A 26,917-nucleotide genomic window follows, 5' to 3' on the forward strand; every position below is an offset into this window, starting at 1 on the left:
GAGTGTGAAATTTCCACACTGTGCTGAAATTTATTTCCCCTCATGGGCCTAGCATGTCTCTATGCCTTATTGATATTAATCTCATGCTGTCTTTTCAAGGTTTAAATGGGATTATTGTGTGTCGTACTTATGCCACAGAGGCGTGTTCAAATTCTGTGGAGATCTGCACATGGCATTGTTTATATTTTATCAGCAACATCTCTCTGGGAGCGGGTATGTTTGGCCAGGGATGGTGGGGTGAGACGTGACAACAGCTAAATCTCAGTTAGTTTGATACCTTATCTATTTGGTGAAAGCACAAGAGACATGCAATCCACAACTCTTTTTGCACCAGATTGACATTAAGATGACAGAGCCAATAGAATTCTCTTTACCTAGTCGTGGGTGCCTATTCACATGGACACACGTTTGATTTAGCAGCCTCTCAGGTGAAATTCTCATCTACAGACGTAAAGGCTTTTCTGGACCTCGGGCTTCTTCTTCAGTGGAGTGCATAAATGAACAAATAAGATCAATCTCAGTTCATTTGACTTAATGATTGCCTATTTGTCACAATTAATTTTGAAACTTTTACTCAGGACCCCTTGATATTGATATTGAACTTTTCGATATTACATACCTTAAAACCTGCTCAATAAATGAAGCTGAGCCTTGAAATTCTCTGTGTTAAATGGATGATAAAAGGGTTAAGACACCAAAGGATAATTTCTTTCTTTGAGGGAAGTGGAGGTGAATCGAACTGGAAGGTAATGCGTGGAACAGACACTACTCCGCTCTGCCATAGCACAAACAGCTCCTTGAAGTGGACACTGCTTTTGATTTCCCACAATTGTCTTTTTTCTCTCACTTTTTTGATCCAGCGTATATGTAGATTTGTGTATGTATAAGGTGCAGAGTGTATGTGCAATGTGTGTTGAGTAATCCTCTCTTGGACAAGTACCAGAGGAGGCAAAGTGCTCATCTTCACAGGAACTAATCGCTCGATCCTGCCTGCTGTTTACAGAAGCAGTCTTGCCAGCTAAAATCAAATGCAAAGCCCATGCTAATTGCCTTAATGCTGCTTCCCAGTTAAGCATGGCTTGGCAGCAGCCCCCAGGGCTAGGCCACAAAATGAATTCTTTTCAATTCTTCAATGAATACCAAACACAGGGGAGTTCCTGCTCCTTGTGAATGAAGAGCAGCAAATAAATGTCATCCTTTGATTTCATAAATCAAGGAGAGCAGAACAGAAGCGTTGGAGACTAATGAAAGTGAACTTTGGTTTGTTATGAAAGTGTGCAAGATTAGAGATTCAGGCCTCGACTTTGTGGTTTTTAGGCAAGAGCTGTTTGTCCACAATTTTGGATGGGATCTATAGATCATAGATGCTTATTCAGTCTGCAGTCACTGAGGATTTGACACGAGAGGTTTTGTCAAGTTAATAAAGTGTTGGTGGGATTTCCAGACATGGCTGCAGCTTTATATTGATGTACTCTGTAGTATGTGAACTCTTGACAAAAGATCTGTAACATTATTTTAGAGCTTTTGATTTTGGAAAAGTTCAGTTTGTTAAAGACAAAATTCCAGTTTATATCTTTGTGTTTTAGAGGTATGATAATGACCCAAACTCTTGGTTTAGACCTGATTTAATTTTACCTACAGTCAAAGAAACGATAAATATAGTTAAATGGTACCGCTGTGATTTATGTGTTCTTTGGTATAACAGTTATAAGTTACTACTTTCTTTCCATCATGACTCTTAGCCTAGTTTGTCTCTATCGCCCACCGTGCACTCTGGTCTTATTTCAGCCCACAGATGCGCTGACAGTAAGGCAGTCTCTTTTTGAAAGTCTGAGGCTCTTAAGAAAGTTTGGTAAAGCCACTTCCATTTAGATGGCAGTTAGTTGCTGGGCAAATGTTGTGAACATTTTCAGGACGCATTTAATACTGGAAGACCAAGGAGATGTTTTTGTCAGAATGTAAAGAGCTGAGAGCTGTCAAATGTTTTTTTTTTTCCCCAAGTGACATTTCCCAAATAAAAAATGTGCATTTGCTGAAAATTAGGTGCAACAATTGTCTTAAAAACTTCTAGTATGAAACTTATCAGAATGTTTTTGACCTGTTTGTGCTGGCTTTGCAACCCCAAATAGTTCAAAAAATATTTTTACACAACCACCAGTGAAGCTGGAAAACATCACATTTCACTGTCATATGATTCTCATCTCCTCTGTGGCCGCCCTGGGTTAGCTGCTCATATGTCCTGAAGCAAGCACACAGCCTCTGATTATGATGGATAATAACACATTTTACCTTGACTGACCTCCACAGCCAGTCACAAATTCTTCTCTGCATTTGTGCACACAAAACACACAAGAACGCTCATAATACTTGCACTTTGCCGAAGAACTTTGTAACTCGAAGGTATAGTCTTTAAGGTAGCAAAAGTTGTTATTTTATTTACAATGTAAGCAAATAATATTGGCTGGAACTAAAATATAGCATCTTCGAGTTTTCTATATTTATACAATGTACATAGGTGCTGTGGACTGTATACTAGCATTTGAATGACTCACATCAAGCAGAGACTTAACAGAAAATAATGTGCCTTATTACAAATTTGCATAAATAATAAAACAGTAAGGGGGGCTGCATAAACTTAATAACTCACTATAAACTCACAAGAAACCACACAATCCCACAAAAGAAAATAATATCTTCTAAACCAGATCCAAGGAGTAGAAGTTGCTTTCACAGCAGGTCATTTGTATAGATTTGGTTTGCTGTGCTGAGCTCTGAACAATCCATCTCTGGCATACGCCTCCATCCAGAGCCACCACCCCTTCTTTCTATTACCACAGATGCTACTAAAGCAGTAGCAGTGAAGAGAAAGGATGTGACAGGTGCTCATTACTATTGCAGAGTGACCTATGTTCAGTCACCTGGTCACTAAGGTGTTAAAGCAAATGGATGTAGAGCAAAGGCCATGAGAAACAATGGCTAGAGTAGAAGAATGTGAGATTAGTAGGTGATACTTAAGATTTCAAGGCACTGCAGCTCTGGACGTGAGTCTGCATGTAATATTGAGCAGCAGGAGCTCTGACCTGTTACATAGTGAAAAGTAAATGATTGTCTTTCATAACATGAGTCCTAAGAAGCTTTTTTCCGACTACAGTGAGAGTGCTTCGCAGCCATTACCATGACAAGATAGAGGTCTATGACTGTGCATAAAAGAATTACAGGGCTGAGCAATGCAGGGGCAGAGAAGCCATTGGAAGTGGCTTACCAGGAAAGAAGAATTAAGTGGCAACTAGGGAACACAATGGGGACTATCTACATCGCAATCATGATTGAATATATTTAGACTAACAAAAACATGTGTCCACATTTGCTTAAGTGCACACAGTCAGATAGATAAAGGCGCAAAAACACACAAAACTTAACCAGCCGTTCACATAGAAGATGGAGACAAGTCGGTCTCCATGATATCGTGACCTTTTTCCGTCATCATTCATGTCTTTTCCTGTCATGTTTCCTCCTTGTCCAAGTTGACCTTTTACACATAGCATATTGACCAAAATCTTATTGGAATGACCTTTAGTTACAGCATCAATTACCTCTGTTAGAACTCCTCGTACACCCCATACCTTTTAAACCCCAACTGTCCATTTGACTTATCAGCGTTTTGACTCATTACCACAAAGTAGATAAAATATTAGAGAGACATGGCGAGAGGAGACAGTTATGGCCGAAAAGCGAGTGCACTGAACGGCCACTGGCACTTGTTTCCCCTCATCTGCATTCTGTTGAAATACACATTTTCATTGTAATGCCTTCATCATTTTGCCTTTACCCCGTCTCCTCAATGTAGTGTCTCTATCGCACATCCCTTTATTTCTTTCCTCTCTCACCTTGTGCTCTCTCTTTCTGTTCCTCTATCAATCTCTTTGCCCTCGTGCGTTTGGCAGATACAGTTAATTCCCACTGCTTTTCAACCCCCGCAGTGACTCCATGGCCTGGCTACACAATTAGGAGCTCATTACTTGCTAATACACAGAGCAAAAGACAGACAAAGACGGTCTGTGCCTTTTTTGTTGTGTGCAGCTTGCTTCCATCATTTTATCTCTCTCTCCCTCCCTAGGCACTTTTTAGGCAAAAAAAGGGTGCAAATTCTCCTCCCCTCCACAGTATTCTCATTGCACCCTACAATACATCCTCTCCGTGGTGCATAATGAACCTGTTTGTGCTAAGAAGAATTAATAGCCCAATTTCCATCTCTGAAGTCTTGTTTTATATTTTAGATTATTATTATTATTGTTATTCAATAAATTTTAGCTCATATACCAACTAGGGTTTTGCTTGTGATTTTATGACATTGAGAAAGCTAAAAAAATATTTATTTTTTATTTTGTGACGGTGAGAAATGTGCTATGATCTCATACAATCAGGTTTAGGTACTTTCTGAGAGATTGCTGCAGATATAACATAAGGCCGGCTCTTGCAGATTCCCTCTGTGGACTGTCTGCATCATCTCTCACTATCTGGCTGGCTCTGCTGAAATGCCACTTTAGTCAGTATGGGGTCTCACAGCATAGTGATGGATGAAGGTTATGTCCTGTTTACCAGTGTGTTCTGCCACAGTTGACTGCATGATGAAGGAAACGCAGGGAAGTGTTGACATTCAGGTTTGTGAATGAAATGGATGTTAGTTTGACAACAAAGGCATCTTCCCTACGACCAATAAAAAAGTAAACAATTAAAATATTTGTCTTGTTTACACTTCATGCACTTTTGCATAAACGTTTTGGTTGTCAGAGCATCTTTCTGTTTTCGCCTGTGACCAAGCAGTGTTGCTTTTCCTCCTCATTTGATCACGGTGCAGCTTTCCAGCATAGCCAAATCTCATTTTCGCCACTATTCTTCTCCTTGTCCCTCTTTTCCTCCATCCCTGACAGGTTAATCCTAAAGTGTTTATAAACTAGGATTGTGTTTATATTGCCACTTTCATCTCTTAGGGAATTAGATGGACAATTGCCTGTCTGATATGAAAGAGGCTGAAAAAAAATTCCACTAAAACAACTTTTCTGAAGGTTCTGTCTCCTATCAGCATGCAAGTAACCAGTAACATTACTTGATTGGATTTTGAATCTTCTATATGAGGACTGTGCCATTGTGCCTTTATGTTCTAATCCTGTTCTGCCACAGATAGAGTTAGAAACAACAAGACTGAACCATTTCTCAAACATTAAAGGCTCACTGCGAGAACACACTAATGAGAGGACAGTGTGTGATTAATGGAGCTTTTTCTAGCCAAGCCAGACTAATTTGGCCAGTAATTGCTCCAAAGTGTCAAAGAATGTATGACTGTCACTGCAAAGCCTGTTGATAAGGGCTTAGAAAATAACACATAATGATAGTGCAGAGACTAATAGTGTACACAATTGTATGCTCATGCTGCCAGACAAATGAATGTAAATTTAGATAGCTCCATTATTGTATAAGTTAAGAGTGTAAAGATACAAAACAAAAGATTTTAACAATTAAAATGATATAATATTATGTTAACTTCTTGTCAGTTTCTACAAACCATGACTACAATTCTACAATTAAGTCTGTCTTTAGATTTGTGATGTAACTTATGAAGTCATCAGTAAAGTTACCAAGTTCAACACGTCATTGTGTGATTAGTTAAATATCATGTTTCTTTTATTGATTGTTATATATGTCTTTCTGTCTTACTACAACTGGTTACTGTAAGTTTGATGACAGTGCAGCAATTTAAAGTTCACAGAAAAAGCTGAAAAACTTGAAAAATTACTACACTGTATAGTTTCAACAATTGTCTGTTTTTAAAATTGTTTCGTGACTACCTGGTGTATTACTTTTATCATGCATGGTTAAAAAAAAAAAAAGTGAAATTACTTCATTTTTTAGGCTCCACAAATTTTTATTGTCATTGTTTTCCCACACAAATTGTTAAATGTTGAGGTTTCTGAAAACATCCAGAAAGTTAAATTGTCTAAATATGGCAATATTACGATATTATATGCATATATTTCATTTTTCAGATTCATTTTAATGGTGGAAAAATCTATTTTTTTTTAATTTTTTTTTATGAAGCCATCATTTACCCTGCTGATATTTATATTTCTCCTCAACTACAAAGGTTTTCTTCTGAGTTCCGCGACAGCAGTATTGAGATTTTGCAAAAGCAACAACAGTGATCAATGGGTCATCTAAACTTTTAACATTTTATAGATGTTAAAATAAACATAGATATTGTCAGTATTGTAGACTAGAAATTATATAAATTGATATCAATGTTTGTTTTAATGCACACCTTTAAACACTCCCTCTTTTCTACTAAATATCCAGTTTTTCTCAAACATCAGGTAGTCCCTCTAGCCCACTCCATTCCCTCTGATATTTCAGCCCACAGATGGACTATAAATAATGCAGCCACTTTAACAAGCTGAGGCTTTTAAGAGTCAAAATCTCTCCCATCTAGACGCCTGCTGCTTTCTGTGTGGTCTCATCTTAATGGAAGAATCTCTAATTTTGACAAAACGCATTTGCTCCAAACATCTTTCTGTCAGATTTTTTCAAGGTTGTTTCTTCTGAACATCACATATGTTGGAATACACTGAGTGCAGTTAAAGTTAAACTGTCTTTGCGTTGCCGTTTTTATCCTGACGATAAAAATATGAACTTTCTTTTTCTCCTTTTGTAAATGCTCTTCTACTAATTATATTTCTCTTCACCTTACTTTCTCTTTTGCAGTTTTAAATTTGAATTAAAAATGAAGAATGGAACCTATTTACATGGTTAAGAATCCCCCCCCCAGAGAGATACACGCAAAATAGTGTGCAATGTATAATATTGTGTCTAATGATTTTTTCCACAAACACGTTTGATGAACAAATGGAAAAGATTAAAAGTACATCTACACCATGTTTTTCATCAAAAATTCCAAATCTTATGAATATGCTAATATTCAGAGGATGCCTCGAGGCGCAGTGGCACGCCGCATCACACCCACAGCTGCAGTGTTGGTGGTCTGATTACATTTCAGCCAGAGCAAAGCTGCTCAAATCGCACGTTTTATTTTCGAGGTTCATTTTAACGGCTTTTCTTATGCGAACACGTTGCAGTTGGTGTGTGAGTTTTAAACTCAGCAGGGTGAGTGGGTTGGGAAAGTAACAGTTTTACTAAATCCCGTTTTCTCAGGATGTTGGCACTGACATTTTCATATCATTAGTCGTACAGGCAAGTGTGTGTCTGGCTCTAAAAGAACAGCGCTGTTTTGTGTTCTAAAAAATTTGAATGTCATGTTAAATGGTTAAAATACAATACTACAACAACAGTGATTACTGACGGAGGAGGATTCTTCAACATTACTTTCCTCTTCAGCAGAAACCACGCTGCTTTTATTTAACTTTCCGACTCAGTATGCCTCCATTGTTCTGCCTGTAATCTCTCTTGGCTGTTATATGTATCTACTCCGTTAGATGTTAAATGATTTCATAGCGTGACCGTAGTTTACATGCCACAGTTACACCGAGGCAAAATATATTTCTATACCATATTACTTTGCAAAATCAAACAGCAACATCAAGTCCACTAAGACATTTATGCCCAAAGAAGCATCATCTAAGAATACACTAATAATTTAAATAAAATGGTTCCAAATTCAGGAAAGATATAATTGAAATTCAATATAGAAAAAGACTCATTTCAGTTTTGATCTAACATACTCCCCCAAACACTATGAGTATCAATAGCTGAAAATTAATTTCTGAAATTAGTGAAATCCTTTTTTACAAATTACAAATATATCTTTTTAATCAGCGTTATTACACTCTCATTGCATCAGCATGTGCAGCTCGTCATCCTTCTAATTGCTGTACATTTGGATCGAGTTGATTATCTGAGTAGGATTAATGCTTGTGAAAAGCACGTACTGTGAAAATGAACCGAGCACTCAAAGATTGCTGTGGTATAACACTTAGGCTCCGTCCACACGGGAGTGGTGTTTTGTGGATGTGTGAAGGTTTTTTATTGTTTCAGCCTTGCGTCCACACGGGATTGGCATTTTAGGAGCGCCTAAACAATATTTTTCTAAGCTGGGTTCCAAAGTGTAAACATCTTAGAAAGCCGTTGTTGCATTTTTGTGTGAACAGCCTAAACACAACCTTTTAAAACCATAATGTCATAATCTCCGACCCAGAGCAAGACAGATGTAACAACAGCAGTAATGACAGATTACAAGCTTGCATTTGTGTTGCAGATACCAGTTGCAAAACTGTTGTATTCTGTATTACTTGCAAAAGAAAAATGAACAAATCTATAATATACATTAAATATGGTATGTGTTTAAAAACTTGAGAAATGAGAGTAGTTTTTTTTTTAAATAATTTACCTGAATATGCTTTGAACTTTATGAGGAAAACTCCTCCCATCAACCATCCCTTGCTGGACACTGTGCCTGAGAGATCAGATTATGTTTCATGTATTTGGACAGACGTGACTCCCAGTAAATAATAGTTTATTGTGACACAAAGGAGAAGTCCAACTTTACTGTTAAGATTTGGTTTTTGCTCTTGTATTTGCCATCAGTTGTTTTTTCTTCTTTTGTTTACAGTTTGGACCACATGCAGGCCTGGCATGGTTACCTCAAGATTTTGGGTCATTCTCTGTGTTTCTGTATGGATGAAAACATTTCTAGAAACAGTGCCATGTTTATGAATAAAAAGATCATTGTGAAAAGACAGTATTTCCATCTGTATCAGTTGAATCTACCATCCATCCATCCATTTTCTTTTTCCACTTCTCATTTCTGCGTTGCGGGGAGCTGGTGCCTATCTCCAGCCATCACTGTGCGAGAGGTGGGGGACACCCTGGATAGGTCGCAAGTCCATCACAGGGCCAGAATCTACCAGCAATTATTTATAATAGATTCAGTTGTAATTTTCACTTAATGTTTTTATCCTGCTGTTCCAACTTGGACAAAAAATATCTGCAATTTGTTGGGTTTTCTGTGAGGACACTGTGACTCATCCGGTTCTTACTTAGATGACTCGACTAGTCAGAAATTATAATAAGGACTCAAACCGTGCTTTTGAACCAAACAGTTTTAGTCAAACACTGTGGTTGCATCTATAACAGCCACCTGGTGGTTTGCGCCATTCAGGTTCCATAACCTCCAGATGTCATGGTCCATTCCTCATCTGCGCTTCAACAGCTGTTGTTTGCTTGGCTGATGTTTTGCTGGTGTTTGTTCCTACTCTAAAGTAAGATTCTTCAGTTTGTTCTGTGCAGTCACAAAGAAAGGGTATTTTTTCAAAAAGTATAAAAATGTTTCTAGAATTTAAATGCACCAGTTGTATCTTTTTTCTTTTCCTTATGCAGTACAAAATGATAGTTTTTTTTCTTAAGTGACAAATTCAAACTTTTTATTCTTTTAGATTATTTTGAGCAATATGAAGAAAGATTTATAATAATTGGAATCAAACCTTTTCATTGTACATCACTTTTTGTTTTGAAGCTGAAAATATGTTTATTTCAGGCTGCTGTTTCCCAGTCAGTGTATTGTTTTACTGTGGCCTGATACATTGGATTGAATTGTGGGCGACATGGTGGAGCAGCGGTTAGAGCTGTCACTTTCCAGTGCAAAGGTCAGAGGGTTGCCTTCTGGCTTGGGGCCTTTCTGTGTGAAGTTTACATGTTCACAGATACTCTGGTTTTCTGCTATAGAACCAAAATGTGCACGTTTGGCTGGGGATGGCTGGAAATAGGCACCAGTTCCCCTCAACTCGGAAAGGAGAAGCGGGTAAATAAAAATGGATGGATTGAATTGTTCGTCCCACTGCTTATGTGCTTTATCCCAGTAACTCTGGGATTTGTATGCAGCTGCCTGCTTGTAGGATTCCTCATGTTGTTAAACTTTAGATCGCGGCGTGGTTCGGCTCCCAGCTGCATCAGTGAAACTGATCTGTGAAACATGATAAAACGGTCAGAACTGTGAAAATTTCAAAAACACTGCAAAAGCAAAAAGCCAAAAAAAAAAAAAATCAGGAAGTATCTCTTGAGGGAAAAGCCATGTTTGGTTTTTGAATTCTATGAAGTATATATAAAAAGTGTGCTCCAAAGGAATGTGAGACAAGAAAACATTGCTGTCCTGACCTCTCAGATGTTTCTTTACTGTGGGAGCAACAAAGGCTGCTGCAGGAAGACTGACTCACATCAGTATGACTTTTACTTTTTTGTCAGGAAGGCCTATTTTTAGAAGTATGTTGCATATTAAAGGCTAAAATAAAAGAGATGACCTACATATAGAATTGACCACTTGTACACTTAGGTCAGCACATACATACATTAATTTAAAATTGAGACGCTAACGAGGCATTTATCTGAAATTAGAGGGGTCTTTTTTATCAATAGTTGGTGGTAGATTCAATTGGAATGTTTACTTATTATTCTTATGCTGCTGTTCCATCTTGGACAAACATATCTTCAATTTGTTGAATTTTCTGTGAGGAGGCTGACTCAGAATGCAGCCCACCACATTGTTTACTTTCTGTATCTATTATAGATTCATTCCAGTTACTCCATCATTTCAGGATATTGCTGTGGAAATAATTTTGCAGGATGTCTAAACTCTATAAGCCACTGCACCAAAATATCTTTGTGTATGTAATGAGGAATTGTTAATGAGACATCCCAGATATTTGTGTCCACCATAATTGTTTCCACGAAGATGCATTGTAGCTTAGATGTATGGAGTGGGTGTGCATAGCCACAAGAAAAGAACAAGAAAATCTATTTTAATCAATGCTTCATATCCTAAAAATTAATCACTGATATTAAAGAACATAGCATTTATGTGAACATTTTTTAAACTTGTTCTGTGTTCTTCTCACAGTAAAATTAAATTAGCCTAAATTAACTGTGCGTCTTGCTCAATTTAGCATTATTGTCATTTGCTCATTTAGTTTTTATTGCCACTGAGACGAACACATGACAGGTCACAGAGCTACCTCTCCCAAAACAAATGGATACACAGAAGAGATTTGCCCTTTGACTCTGAACAGCAGCTTAAAGACACCAAGGCTGCTTTCATATTTTTCTGACTTGCTGTTTATTTCCACGCATGGCTGCTTCTTCTCTATCTCTCACCCATTAGGGCCTTGCTTGCTCTGATGCTCAGTGCTTATATTACACTTCCTGAATGTCTATTTTTTTCTTCTTTTTAAGGATGGGTCTAATTGATGCAGACCAGGTTCTTTATACTTGTGCCTATTTATACTGGATGCTTCAGTGAACCGAAGAAACAGGATGGAGAGTCTTTCCCTTTTTATATAAAGCACTTCCATTCTGTGCCTTTTACAGATTTATACGAAATGTGTATCTGTATGTGGCACATGTTGTGAAAGGAACAGCCTTCAGTTTGTACAGCCAGCCCAATATGAATCATGTGTTATTAAAAAATAAGTTTTTATCCTTGAACTCCAAAGTGTTCAGAGCTAAGCCATATTGATTCACTCCTCTCTTATCGTCCATGCAAGCAGACCTTGCTGTCCATGTTTGAATTGATATTATCAGGCTGGAATGTAATTTGCCGTGTTCTTATTCAGGTGCAAAACGAATTTCACATAATTCTGTTGAGATGTTTTTACACAGAGTGGTGTACTGCTGAAGAAGTGACACATTCAAGGCTGACTCATTAGATTAAATCCGAGGACAAAATTATTTTAATTCCAAGAAAGCTCAACAAATCTCAACATTTGTGAACAAGTCACAATAAGGACTTTGTCAATATTGAGTTATTATTATTTTTAAATTCTTCATCTCAAAAGCTATAAAATTATATGTAGTGTGTTGAAATTTGCCAATTTATCACCTGATCTGGGAACAAGCTAGTTTTGTTTGTGAGTGCCATTTGTATCTCGTTTTTTATTGGTCTAGACTGATGTTATCAGGAATTTCAGCCCTATATTTAAAAAGGGGAATCCCCAAGCTTCACAAAGAAATTTCCAGGTGCTACAGCAGCCAGTAGAGAAAAATGGTCAGTTTCAAAAGAAATTATTTCTGAAGACATAACTGTTCAATGTAGATTAGGAAGATTATATGCTGTTTTAGTTACTGGATTGCTAGATGGTGTCTTTATGGACTTCTTGGATTTTTATGCAAATCTCAATTATGGGAAAAATAAATATTTTCCCTTTTTTTGTGCATGTGCTCATTCTGATTCTTTTTGCCTGTTTGATAGTTCTCTAATGATTTTACTTTTACTTTACTATATCTCACAGAGTAAATAAAGACAAGTCAATCAATTCCCTGCTGCTGTTTCAGTCAGAGGCTCAACCTTCAATCCAAGGCTAATCAATGCAGGTCTGATATCTAAGTCTGCTGAGGAGCAGGGGGTTAAAGGCATAACACCCCAGCCAACAGTCATCTCAGATTTAGATTTATATCACTGACCTTTCTTCTGCGGAGCACAGGGAGTAGAAGTTGCTTAGGGCGGCTATTACTAGGAATCCAAGGACAGAAAATGGTGTTATAGTGAACCTTCTTATACTATTACTTTTCAACCATTTTTTTCCTATAATTGTTTATGCAACTCGTGTACTGTTTTCTCCCTTTCTCTTTGTTCCCTTTGGTATACACATATTTTCTCCACCTCTTCTGTAGCAACAGGACAGTTTTTAAATGCTATTTATTACTTCCCTTTATCTCCCTTTTGAGTATTGCAGCATTCACTGTTGGTCCTTCAGTAGCAAAACCTAGTGGCTACAAACCCCAAAAACTTCAATAGGTGTTTGTGGTCCTCCTGTATGTTTTTAAAGTCTATTATTTTCTTCAGTAACTGTTCCTAGGAGTTATTTAGATAGTACTGCCTCATTGGCTGTTCAGTGTTAGAGCAGCAAACTGGCGTAAGAAAATAGTCATAAGACCTGCAACACAGCGGAACATACAGTACGAGAACGTGTTTGTCCATATTCTGCAAATTGTTTAGGGAACATTAAAGTCTTCAGGCTGACATTTGCAGAATCGTGATGTATGAAGTGTAACTGGAAAAATATAGGAAGAAAAATTGAAGGCATTATCATCTAAGCAATTTTTTTCTTGTTCAGTTGAGCAAAAGTGGTCAAAATACACAGAATGTCTTACAGTGGGCACATATTCACCAGATCTTTCTCATGAATTACAACAATATTTTAATTTTAGAATACAGGTTCAGGGTCACTTTGGATTGTTGTGTGAAATTTCTTGCCAAACCTTATCCAGAATTTTTTTTTGTTAAACAAATAGTGCACACAAGGTTTTATACCATCTTCTGATAAAGTTGCAGATTGCAATCTATTGAAAATCTTGCTACTAACCATTTCCTTTAATTTAATATAGACACAATACTCAGGTACAGATATCAATGAGTAGCAGCAAAAACACAAAATACAATACAATAGTAAACTGTTTGGAGTATTTAATTATGTGTGAGATAATTCAACTTTTACATAATAGAGAAGAGGTCCTGATGTTGCATATCATTTATGATTTAACACCAGACAATGAAAGATTATACAGAATTCTGCAAAAATATTCCCTATTTAATTTGAGTATTGGTATGAGTAATGTGCAGAACTGTTGGGAAATTAGACCTGAGTTTATGCTGGGAGTTCTTTTTAATTATAAATTATAATTAAGGTAAGAGAAATGTGCTCTATAAAGATCACCAGCAAGAGGATGAGCTGAAAAATGGAGAGGGATGAACTTTACCCTTGGAGAGCTGCTGAATGGTTAAAAAAAGCACAAATTGGAAATGTAGATGCGAATTAAAAAGTATCCAGCCAATGTCTCTCCCATCTATGGTCTAACAATCTAAATGGAGCCTGAGTGGACACAGACATGGTGAGGGGTAGGAAAGGATACAGGGGGCAGACTATATTTGTGGAAAGGCAAAGATAGTATAGTCAATATTTACTCTGAGTAATTGGTCTACACTGCCGTCTGCAAGATACACAGCCGTCCCCAGTCATCCCTACTTTATCTCCTTCTGTTCTCCGTTAGACTGTGCGACCACAGTTGTGCACAGCAGAGTTGTGCTGCCGTGCACGATGCTTCCTATTATTTTCAGCATAACAGTAAGAGCATATAGGATTGTAGCTTTAACCTCTGTGGAGTCATGACCATTAAAATTGTCAAGATGGGAGTGTTGCAGTGCCCACAAAGAATAGTGTTTGTGTCATAGAGCCATGTGTTATGAGCTTGTGGTAATGAGGTAGAATTGTTTATTACCACAGTGGTAAACCACTATAAGTATTCATGTTTGTCCGTACACAAAGAAAGCATTGGAATAGGATGTGTTTAGATTACCTACTAAAACTTTGATTTAAGCTATCTTAAAACTTCACTGGAAAAGCTTCTTGGTGCTTTACATTTTTTGGTCACAGACAATCTCTTTGCTCTCCTTCCATACCCTCAAAGCAACTTTCCAATTAACCTTTTGTCCCTCTCCAGCAGCTCTTTGAAGTCATTTTCAATGCTTGTATCCTACATTTGTTCTGCATGCCTCTGAATGGACATTTCTGGCATATTTCATTCTGCAGTGCTGTCAACACTGAGAGGCCCTAATCACACTTACTTTGTGTAAGTCTGATGGCCTGTGAATGCTCATGAATGCTGCAGGATGATGGGAAGTATTGTTGCTGTGTTATTAGGAACAGAGAGAAAAGGAAAACAAGGAATTACATTCTGTGCATGGCAGGTATCCATACCTGAAAAAAAGGAATATAACAGATTAGTTTGAGCACTTATGGAAAACAAACCTATTTTTAGCTCATGCTTTCTAATGGTATGGTTTTTTTTCTACCTTTTTTATTTTCAGAATGTGTATGTTTTTTTGTAAATCCGCAAAATTGGGTAAATATGGCAGTTTTATATAAAACACAACAAAAAGTTATAAATAAGGAAATTACTTGTTGGATGTTACTATCGATCCCTAAGTTTTCATCCTTGATTTAGTATCTGTAAATAAAGGATCTGGTTTTGATGTATTTTTTTCTTTGTTTGTTTTATTAAGAGAACAAAAAAGTTTTAAAAAAATGTGTGTGGATAGCTTTTCATTCTGTTATTTGCTTTAACCTACATGTCCTTGAAAATGAGCTACAATAAAACCAACATAATTAATTTTTAGTGTTGCGTTGTGCTTCTGAAGTCCAAGCAAAAACATTATGGCTTTTTTTTACTAGTGAACAAAATTTCCTAGGGTCCGAATAAAATATCTGTGATATGCCTTGTTTAAAATACCAAAAAAATAGAACAAGCTCCCCTTTCAACCATGAATTTACACTTCTTTTTATAACTACTGGTTTTAAAGGGTTGAGTTAAGACAGTTGCCTCCACCCATCCCTCTGTGTCTGTCTCATTTCAGGTTGGTCCTCCAGCTTTGAGCTATCATGTAAACTAAAATGTGGACACAAATTGCTCTATTTTAGAGAGTTATTATCAGATGAGAAAGCAGGGAATGCATAGCCTGAGGACTCAAACTAAAAAAACTCTAAACTGATGGCAAAGAAAAAATGATTGGCAGTTTTCTCGTCTGCAGTTTGTCAAGTGACAGCTGGTGCTGATTCTTGTTTTATAACAGAGTCATGTAATGAGCTGGCTCCGGTTGGAACACGATAAGAGCTGATCATGAGAGCAGATAGTTTAAATCACATTATACGCCTCCCATCATGACCCCTGGACCTTACTGTTGGTCTAATCTCTGCCCTGTCCACACTACTTTAGATATTTTTAAAAAACAGAGATTTTTTCTGCTGTGTTTGTACCTCCCATCCGCCCCAAAGTTTGTGCACAAACAACGATGGAGCTTTTTTTATTGCTTCTTCTTCTACGTCTGTGTTGCTTTATCTTGATGCTGTCACCATTACACTTTGATTGTTTACTGAAATGGTTACTAAGAGGAAATTAAATGGTATAAAATTTTAAGTTTTTGGAAAACCTTCGTTAAGCTAAGTATGTTCTTTATCTCTATGTAGGCAATATTTTTGTCACTTAGTTGAACGGCAAAAATATTTACAATTTGGATTAAAATTTGGATTGATGAAAAAAATGTATTTATATATATATATATATATATATATATATATATATATATAAGGATAGACAGGTATGTTTTGTTTAAGTTAGATGTAAACTTAAATAAAACTGCTGTTTAGACCCACCACCTTTCACCATTGTTTATTTTTGGTAGAATACATTCTTGTTGATTGCTCATTCAATGACACACGAAAATCTGAATTTTCAACTTCCAGCAAGGAAAAAAATAAATAAAAAATGGTACTTAAAACATTTGCTTGTTCTAGTGTAAAATTTTCAACTTCTTGTAAAGCATTGCTAAATGTTTTCTACCATAAGTTAAGTAAACTGTAAAATTAACCATGAGGTTTAGATATTAACAGCAATGGAACAAACAAGATCCTGACCCACATCCGAAAAATGATTGCAACATGATCTGAAGTTGGTGGAGAGAGAGAAACGCTGAAAATCCAAATACTTCTACCCTGAGCTTGGTCTGTGATGATTCAACCTCCTGCAAATCAGAAAAGCTCACTATATAACACATTTCCAGACACCCAAATATATGTTACCAGGCACAGAAAAATAAATTTTTCAAATAACATTTTCTTTTTCAAGTTTAGCCTTGTTTCTCCTCAAATGATAACAATAGTAAATATATATATTTTGTCTTACAGCCATGGAACTGCTTCAGAATGTAGAGGAGTCTGGATTCATGCATAGTTTTTTTTCCATCTATTTCTGTCATGTGTAAAGTGCTGTACATGAAATCGTCTGCAACATTTTGTGTGACTGACGCAACAAGATGCTGCAATACAGCCGTATTAAATCCACTGTTTGTTTTAGTTTGTGAGAGCAATGATTATTATTGTTAACTTTAAAGGACATGTTTCTGCCTTGTAAAAGACAAAACCGTGGTTTGCATCATTGTCACAAGGACCAGAGGGGATGTGCTGTTTTATTTAAGAAAAGATTGATACATGGTTCCTACCTGCTGTGGTAACAGGACAGGACAGTAGGGCAAAAGTGATGTAAGAACACTATTTTGTCCTGAAACCTGTCACTTCTACTAAACTAAAATCAACTAACTGTGGTGAGACAATCCATTCTGGTTAGAATTTCCTAAAAATTAAATGTCAAAGGTTTTTATGTGTCTTGACTAAGATTTTGAGATCAAAACTGTCCTTATAGATTGTTTCTCTGTTATGTTAAATTTAATAGTTGGTTTTAAGTTTGCTTTGTTAAAAAAACCAAAGTGTTTCTAGGAAAATGTGTATAGTGCTTGGCTGTGCAAATCATCCAGAAATATTTATGTTCATTATAATAAATATTCAGTGGAAGTGCAGGTGATTGAATATTAGAGCACTCCACGACTAGTAGCTGGTAACAGATGTATAAAATGAAACATTAGATACTTTGAATGCAAAGTTTAAACAAATTGTCAAATTTGTTATTGGGCATGTTAATAATTGCTGATGAATATGTCATAAAAATGAACTAATCTTTTACAGTTTGTGAGTACATTATATTGTGTTGAACTTGGTTCTGTCCTCCCTTTTTTTTAAATTATAAAACTTTCAACAACACTTAAGGAATTAACCAGAAAAAAGCAATAACTTCCTAAACTTTTGTGTATCCTAAATGTATTGATTTTTAAAATTATTTTATTCATATTCTTTAACTTTACTCTTAAAGTTGCAGGGTTCTGTAAAAGGACTTTTTCTAGTAAACTTAACAATCATTTAAGATGTAAATCCACCTTTTTCACCTTCTGCTCCTTGTTTTCAGCTCAGATGAATGGGTCTACCAGCTGAACTTAGTCACAGTGTTGCAGCATCAGTGTTCTCCAGTCTGGCCTGAACTTCTCATTACTGCCACATAGCTTTGTTTACGAGCTAAACCACTTACCGCATGGTGTCAAACCTTAGCCAAAAGGTCATGTTTCACATTCCATCTCATTATGCTGCAGCTGCACAGCATCAACTAGATATGCCCCAACCTCGTTCAGAGCACATTCTTTGTTTTCAAAGTGTTTAGTTGTGGTCTCTGTGTCTATGTTTAAGGTGTAAAATATGTGCTTTGTTTGTATACAAGTGTTTTTTTGTGTTTTTGTCCTTATCTTACCTATCATGATACTGCCTTGCTTTAAACTGATCCGTTTGAACACTTAAAAATCTCCTCAGTTTTAGTATTAATGTGTGTCCTCTTCTTATTTGTGCATAAATTGCTATTGCTATTTTTTTAACAGAGCCATTCACTAATGCTTCTATTTCTAAATAATATATAAAACCATGATCTTGCATTTTGACTGTAGTGATAATTATCTTTGGAATAACTTTCATTTCTTTGTGATGCAAGAGATTGTAATAGTCTTCTGTTTCTTTGTGTTTGTCAATCAGAGAGCCAGCTTCTTCCTGGGAATAACTTCACCACCGAATGTAACATTCCTGGAAGCTTCATGTGCGGCAATGGGAAGTGCGTCCCAAGCGGCTGGCAGTGTGACGGAGCTCCTGACTGCTTTGACAAGAGCGACGAGAAAGACTGTCGTAAGTTCAAGTTTAGACACCATTATCGAATCCTGTTTTAGGTCCAGCAGCTCTGCCGTAAAGTAATAAAGCCAGATTGCCTATTTAGACTCATGTCATGTTCTCTCAACTCTTGAACTCTTCTTGCTACAAAGTGTTCCAGTCTTAGTTGTTCTCTTTTTTCCTGTCCACAGAGCCATAAGGGCTAGTAAACCTTAATTCTCTGACAATATAAATTAACTTTCCTCCTCTTTCCCCCAGCATATGTGCTTCCTCCCTCTTCATCGTCCCCCTAGACCAGTTTAGTACCAGGGCAAAACTTAATACCATCAAAGCAAAGGCCTATTACTTCTGTGTGGAGGAAGAGCAATGCATACATGATTCTACTGTAAAGCTACTATAGTAGTTCATTTTTAAACTTCACATTTAGCTGCCTTTGATCTCCCTGGTCTGCTGCTCCTCCTTTTCTCCCTCCCATTTCAGCCCCAGTTCTACACAAAGATGGGATTGCAGATGAAGATTGACTTTGAGTTTCTGGCACACTGAATCTAAACCTCAGTATAATCATAGCTCAGAACTTCTCATGCTCCTATATTCACTCCTCCAAGCGCCCTTGCAGTTTATGTAATTTGATTTAATTCTGGCTTTTGGTTTGTAATTTGCTTTGTAGAAGACGCCTCTTCTTGCAACATTTTTATTTATTTTTATTTTTTTCTGACCTGGCTAACACTCTCCTGGAACAAAATCACATATGGCTTCCACTCCATTCTGTCACTTCTCTTCATTTTTTTTTCCATCTCCCTTCAAGCAGTCTTTTTTTTTCACTGTTGTCTCTTGTTGGCAGCTCAGGGAGCAGGAAGACGACTCCTGACAATGTTATGTCTCATAGCACTTCGGCACACACGCACATTCATGAAGCTAAACTTTGCTGTCATGAGTCATTTTAGTATGCACTGCCCTAATTATTTATGTACATATTTATGTTCATGCATGGGAAAATATTTTAGTAGACCAATCCTTTAGTTTGCCTTTTCTCCTGACATCCATGTTGCATTAATGCACTACTTACACAGGTGGATTCTGTGCCCCAGATTCTCATCATTCTGTGACCTTAAACTGCCAACAACTACCAGACCTGGAAAAAAAACATTATTCAGATGGATATAGTTGGCATGTTTTAAACTGTACATACAGTAAATGTTTTTAATTTCAAATAGCTTAACTTAAACCTCCAAACAACCCATTATTTTTGACCGTTGTTCATATTATATGAATACCATCTACTACCAACGATAAAAGTTGTCTCAAGGCATCATACTCAGCCTGCTTCTGCTGTCAGGGGACTATTTGCGCTTGTTGTAGACGTCTACATTATCTCTTCTGGCGTAAGTGGGCCTTATTATCCACAAATAGATGGCTAGTTGTCAAGCGGCTGCTGCACAAAAATGCTCTGGCTCAGTTTGGGGCTCTGCTGAGACAGACGGACCGACAGACAAATGGAAGGATGGGGACAAAAAGGAAGTAAAGGAAGAAGAGGGACTCATTATGGTGGCTTCAGCAGGAGTTCTGTCAGGATGTGTATTATCTAAGGACAACACAACGCCTGGAAACTTTTAAGGCTCCAGCTCTGATTTTCTGCAAGCAGAATCATAATTAGTCACCCCCTGCTGGAAAAACACACACAAACTCCAGATTATATATTTATTTAACAGAGGGGAATGGAAGGTTTGCTCATGTGAATGACAGTTTGTTGACTTAGCTTAGTTGCCTTCTGTCCGTGAGCTACATGAACAGTGTGTTCTTCTGTAGACTTCTCGACAAAAATCACCTAAATTTGCAGTCAGATTGACTTTTCTTGCAGTTATATAACCCCAAATTAGATATGGTGTCATGCATTGTGTTTCTGCTGTCCTTTGCTATCGCAGTTGTTGCTAAGGAGGTTATGATGTGTTGACCTCTACCAGGTTTTAAATTTCCTCTCATATGTAATATGAGTGATTAGCTCTTACCAGAAACTTTCCAGGAATATGTGCTGCAAATCTTCATCAGAGTGAATGTATAGATTAATTTTAAAAATGTCATTTGTTTGCAGATTTTAGGCACATTGGAGTTAAATTTCTCAAAGTTCTAGGCATGATTTAGGCATTCCTATGCCTGCATTTACATCTTGTGTTTTTTGTCAACATCAACAAAAATCTCTGGAACATTTTTCTTCCCTTTATCTGAGGTTAATTTTAGCACAAGCATTTGCACCAGAAGACAGCTGCAGTAGATCCCCTTTAAGCCCATTAGTCAACAGATTGTGCTGATATGGATGTCTCTGATCCAAGGAAAACAATGGTGCCTGAACTAAAGGTCAAATGTGGCGATATCTGCCCGGCTCATTAACGAAAATGTTGTTTTTGAAAACCAAGCAGCTATTACGGAACAAAATATGGCCTTGTAGCAGTTTTGATTCTTTCACTGTGTATTCTTGCAAAAACAAAGAGTAATATGAGTTTCATTCACAATCTGTATGCATTTTCACAGTAGGTTTGAAAGTACACTGACAGTCACGCACTCCTCATGCTGGGGTACATCAATCCAGTAAACAATTTTGTATTTTTACAAGATGAATTCACCCACACATAAACTTTGGATGACACTTTTTGGAAGATTTGTGTATTTTTACAGGCAGTTCCTTTGACTCAAAAATAAACTCCTCTTTTACCTTTTTTGTTGACCTTGACTGTAATTTTTTCAGTGCTATCTAAAAGTGCAGAAGTTTTAAGGAGAATCACGAAAACCTGTACTGAGTTTTCTCTCCTCACTTTATTATTTATTGTAGATATCCCAGCCTGCTTTGCCTGGAAGTCCAGGCCACAAGGAATTGTCTCTTGAATGGTCAGGAATGCTAATTCACCAAGAAAAGGCAGGTTTCTATCTTCCTCTCAAACCTGCTGCTTCTCTCTTGCTTGTTTATTATTCTGGTTCCCTCTAGCACAAGGGTCAACTTGAGTCATGTAAATACTTTTTTTTTTCCCCCATGATTTTACAATCCGGGAAGAGAGGCAAAGTAAGTAAAGTCAATCAGATTGTAATAAAAGAGGCAGCATATTGCATTACAGTCCATATGAGAGAGGTGTGAGATTTCTAAAATGTATTTAATCTTGTCCTATCCTAAATGGAGTTCAAACCCTACTTTGTTCTTCAAGAATTTACCTACATTTTAGATTAAAATCTATCTTTAGACTTGGCATGTTGTCCACTCTACAGTATCTGTTCCCTGTTGATACAGCTTATATAGCCATTTCTCAGTTACAGCGTATCGCTTGACTTGACTCTTCTTGACTCAGCTCAGCTTTTCTTTGCTTTGTTTTCCACTGCAGACAGTTTCCCTTCAGTGTGGGCGGAATCAGCTGTGTATCTTTTGCAGCAGGATGTGAAACTGCAGTGACTCACAATGCAAAAAATAAAAAATAAAAAAACATATATGCATGTGTTGACAGTGGTAATTGCCTGATCTGAGTTTGGCTAGTAGATTTTTGAGCCTAATCGTGCAATACAGAACTCACTTTCTGTCAGGTGGGAAAAACATGAGCAACGAGTAAATCTATATTTGCTTTAGTTGACTTTGCTGTTGGAGTTGTAATTCATGCATGTGGATGTCAGATGTTTTGGCTGATTAATCTTTTAAATTTGTATATATAATAAGAAATGACTCCTAGCTTTAGAGGGCAAAGGAAGAGTGCCGGTTTGTGCAGGACTGCAATGTTGTGGAAGATAAGTCGATATTAAGCCCACAGGTTGGGTTTGTTTCAGATCAGTGGTCTGCAGAGTTTTCACTTCACACAATAGTATTAACTCAGACTGCTTGGAACCTCAACAAAGGTAGTTAAAAATACTCTGGTACAATGCTCCACCTTCACTGGGGAAAAACAAAACAAGTTGTTTAGCCGTATCTTGCGATAGAAAAGGACCATTTGCACACGTGCTGGCATGTTCAAGGGGACCACAGGCGGAGATTCAGCAGGCATGGTGCTGAATAATTCCAAAGAGGTCAAACGTACCATCCTGCTCTCTGGTGTCCATAACGCCAGCCTGAGAGAGTGTTAGATGAAATGTTTGCTGACAGAAGAGAGAAGGAAGAGAGCTGACTGAGCTTACTGGGCCTCAGAGCCAGGATTAGCCTCTTTGCCCTTGTCGGAGCAAAGCATGAGCAAGCAAGGGAGCAGAGACACGGCAGGGCCGAAAGGGGGAGTGGACATGATGCATAAAGCAAGAAGTAGGGAATCGAGGACAGAGTTCAGTGAAGAAATGTGTCGGGAAGAGATAAAAGACTGAGAGGCACTTTTCAAAGCAATGATTGTTCTGAAGTAGCAGTCCTGCAAGCCAAGGCCATGGCCTCTTTGTGTGGGAGAATCCATGTGTTCAAAATTCTTCAGTCACAACCATCTGTAAAACTTCAGCTTTTACTTGTCTCTAAAGGACCATGAGTAAGACTGCTGTAACTCACAGTTCAAAAATAAGAATGCTAGAAAAAAACAAGCAGAAAAATTAGGAAAAAGGAAGCAGATTGTGTCCTAAATTTCAGGTGAGACAAAAAGTTGTTTGTTTGGCAGTTTGCCTTTAAACACAATAATAATTATCTGCTTCACATTGTAGCATTTTCAATTTTCCTTTAATTGTGACGACTGTTTTAGTTTAAATGTAAAGTTTAAAATTTAAGAAAAGAATAGCTTTGAACTTTTAAACTTTGAATATTTGAACTTTTGAACTTTAACCTTTCGAACTTTCCACCAGTTGCAGATATAAAAGAATATGGTAAAGGTGAACTTTTTTAACATAAAATGGAAAGTTCACTGGGCAGATTGATATTGGGTTGAGGTACCTTTCAATTGTTTAAAACAATATGAATAAAAAGGATAAACAGTAAACCTCACACAGGAACTTCTGTTCTGTCGGTTACTTTAAAGTCGTGTACTTCTTCACAACGGTGAGGGATACAGTTATGTGACATTTCGATTACCTGTTTCTCTGTTTATTGATCCAAAAATCTCTTCACAACCATTAGAAGGGAAATAAATTATTGTGTTTATTTAATAAGTGATTCAATCATCTTAAAGATCATTACAGTGTTATCACCTTCTGCAGTTAAAACACAAACAGAAGTCCCCAGCAACACCAATGGGACTGTGTGTTTCCTGTGTTCTGACTTGCACCAAATTCTTGTGGGATGCTCATTTGAAAAGTGCTTCTAAACGCTTATCAGCAGCAAAGTTCTCCTCAGCAGCAGGGGTGGAAAAGGCTTCAAAGACTGCTGAGATGGTTTGTTTAAAATTTAGATATTAAGACTTACACACTGCCAGTTCTTTAACAGACCCACCATGGTAGGGGTTGCTAGGATTAAGAGTGTGTTCATGTGATAAGAAATGTGATCGGTACATTGAATCTTAACTTAAAGAGAAAAGATTGCTGGCTAGTAACTTTGTTCCCTCTCCCTACAGACTTGCTTCGTTTTACTTTGTTTTAATTATTTTTCTTTGTGCTGAATGTGTTTGTATTTGCGGTATATGGAGTGTCAGGAAGGAGCAGCAGAGGCTTGTTTGGTGACGCAGGATTAGGTTTTAGTTTTAGGATTGACCTTGGATTTTCAGTACAGCAGGGCCTGAATGACTGATTACTGATTGTCCAAAAAGTTGGAGGGTTTTGCAACTTTTTGCCTGTGACAATTACCTGCCAGAAGTGAACAGCAGGAGCAGGGCCTTGCTTTTCCTGCAATTTTGGAGTAAAAGAGACAACATTAAAGCCCTTTTCAGACGACTCTTTCAAGCCAGGCCTCAGACGCCATTTTTCCGCCTCAGTTTCATGTGTGAAATGATCAAAACAAATTAACAAAATGGTGTTTTGAAATGGATACAATGCAGCTATGCCTCGTAACTGGCTGGAGGTATTCACAGAGCCTAGTTGGCAAGTGGGTGTGGTGTGGAGGATGGTGTGTGCAGTCAGTGTAACATCATTAACTCATATTTCTGTTTTTTTTTTTTCCAAAAGCAGAAAAACAATGGTTTTGGGGAATTTTTTATTTCCCTTTAAATCTCTGTAGTGTTAATGAGTTAAAATACTAAAACTGTTTTTTGTTATTCTGTGATTTGCCAGAATGGCATTTATTATATAACTGTGGACAATATATTTTCTTTTCTTTTTTTTCTGGTTTTATTGGTTTTATTCTTCCATCTTCATCACATTGTTTTACAAAATGCTGTGGTGTATATAACTTTTTTAGACATCCAAGTTATTAAAATGGACTAATAAAATCAATTTCAGTCCTGCAAAGATAAAGTGACATTAGCAATTACATTATGTAATTCTTAGACTGAAGCACATATTGATTTGTGTCAAGAGAAAAAAAAAGAAAAAGCACAGCATTACTAGTGGGGAAAAGTCTGGAAATGAGAGCTGTGTTTATTAAGGCAGTGTCTGGTGGATACTATAAGCCCAATAGTTTACTGATCAATAAGCTGGTGAAATTAATACTGTGGGACAGGAATGAAAATTTTAATTTATTGTCTTGCTCTGATTCTATCTCATGTTGCATGTTTTAGTTTTTTTTTTTGTATATATTAAGTAAGAAATGAGAAAAAGCAATTATTTAAAAGTGTTCAAAGGAATTAAAAATTATCTCCTAACATTTTAAGAAAGAAATGTTGGATAGTAACGGTTCCAATTAGGTAACTGATCTCTGCAGTGTCTCTCAGTGATGAATATTGCAGTACTTTAGTTTGCTGATTGATCACACTCAATGTTTTTTTATGTATACTGCCTTCTGTTGCACTCATTTTATTGGAAATTGTTAAAATTGATTTTTTTTTCCCCCCACATGCACTTGCTATGTGGTATAGGAGCCAAACTTGCTATCTCATTTACCATGAAGTTTGATGGCTTTGCAAAACACCAGTGACTTGTATAAAGGCTCACCTCTGGAGCTGAAGGAAGCTCTGTAATGTAATGCCTTTTACAGAAGGCTTTTGTATTTTACAATGAGTGTGTAGAGCTTAGACAGTGAAATGTACAGAGTGATTATTTTGATCCCTAGGCCCACTTGAGTGAAACTACCCATGCCCTTCTTGCTTACACCACGACTCCATTACCTATTGATTTCTTCCCCTCAGAAATGCCTAGCAAGGTCAACGAATCCTTTGAAGTCCTCAGCTGTCTCCACTCCTTCTCGGCCTCTATTATCTCATGCCTGCTCTCCATGTTTTCTCTCTTGCTCTCTTCTCCCAGGCCTTCTTCTCACTCTGTCAATCTCGCATGCCCATCTTGACTGAGCCTACCTGTGTTGAAACAGTTATTCAGTTCTTTGAGGAACCAAGGAGAGAAAAAAGGGTTGATGTGTTGAAGGCATAGAGGTGTGTGCTGGGGAAGAGCAGAGCATGCTACCCTGCATACTAACCTGAAATTTATGCTGAAGCTACAGGGGAAATGGAGACAAACAGATGTATTCTGTTTTAACTTTGCCCTAGATTAGCAAAAGATTAATTTTACTATCCAAAATAAGTTGCTGTGAACTTCGTTTTTCGGATTAAGAAAATAGTAGAATGAAAAAACTACTTTTGCTTTTTAAAAAGTATTTTTTTTCTGTTAATTTCAGAAAACAAATAAAGAATATGTGAAAGTTCCACGAAAGTTTTTTTTTTCAATGAAAAAGTTGAGCACACAAGGAGACTGGAAAAACAGAGGCAGATGGACAGGTTTATCTGTTTGTTTGTGTGCCTGTGTGTGCTCCTGTTGTGTGTTTCACTGTGAAACAGACATGTTTTTTGCTGCTACTGATAGTCTTACCTCAAAGAATAAGCTCAACTGCTAACCTCATACGTTTTCATTTGTGCTGCTCAGCTAAACACTGGAACTAAGTCTGGAAGCCATCCAACACCCTGCCTGCTTTTCGTAAACAACCTCTAAAAAGGCTGAGAGGAGAGGAGGAAAAATTTGGCATTCAGAAGGCAGAAACAGAGTGATGACAAAAAGACTTGAAGACAGGATGAAATGAATGGTTATAAACTGAAGAACGAGGCAAAGAGCCCAGTTTCATCAGCAATACGTGGACTACGTGGACCTGAAGTGGTGCCTAAATCTGAGCTCTAAAAGTCCAGGTCATTTAATGAAATTGATCTTTTCAAGATTATCAACAGAAAGTTGAAAAGCTTGTATTTTTGCCATATGTGCTATTGTCCTTTTTTAATTTTAATTAATTGTTTTGTCTTCCAGCTTTAAAGCCTGCTCGCCTCAGACTAGAAATGGCTAAAAGTTCATAAAAACATATCTAAGCACACCACCTCTATCTTTCCAAAGAG

At 37.2% G+C, this 26,917-nt stretch overlaps 1 protein-coding gene across 3 annotated transcripts in view; it reads left to right on the forward strand.

The window, feature by feature from the left end:
* ldlrad3 (low density lipoprotein receptor class A domain containing 3) overlaps positions 1-26,917 on the forward strand; it is a 74,972-nt gene that overhangs the window by 6,928 nt on the left and 41,127 nt on the right. For all 3 annotated transcript variants that reach the window (XM_017423036.2, XM_017423034.2, XM_017423033.2), the window contains exon 2: positions 18,456-18,602. In XM_017423036.2, the coding sequence (XP_017278525.1) occupies positions 18,456-18,602 (147 nt within the window). The remainder of the gene's footprint in view (positions 1-18,455; positions 18,603-26,917) is intronic.

This window comes from Kryptolebias marmoratus, linkage group LG11 (assembly GCF_001649575.2).
Source record: "Kryptolebias marmoratus isolate JLee-2015 linkage group LG11, ASM164957v2, whole genome shotgun sequence".
Classification (NCBI taxonomy): domain Eukaryota; kingdom Metazoa; phylum Chordata; class Actinopteri; order Cyprinodontiformes; family Rivulidae; genus Kryptolebias; species Kryptolebias marmoratus.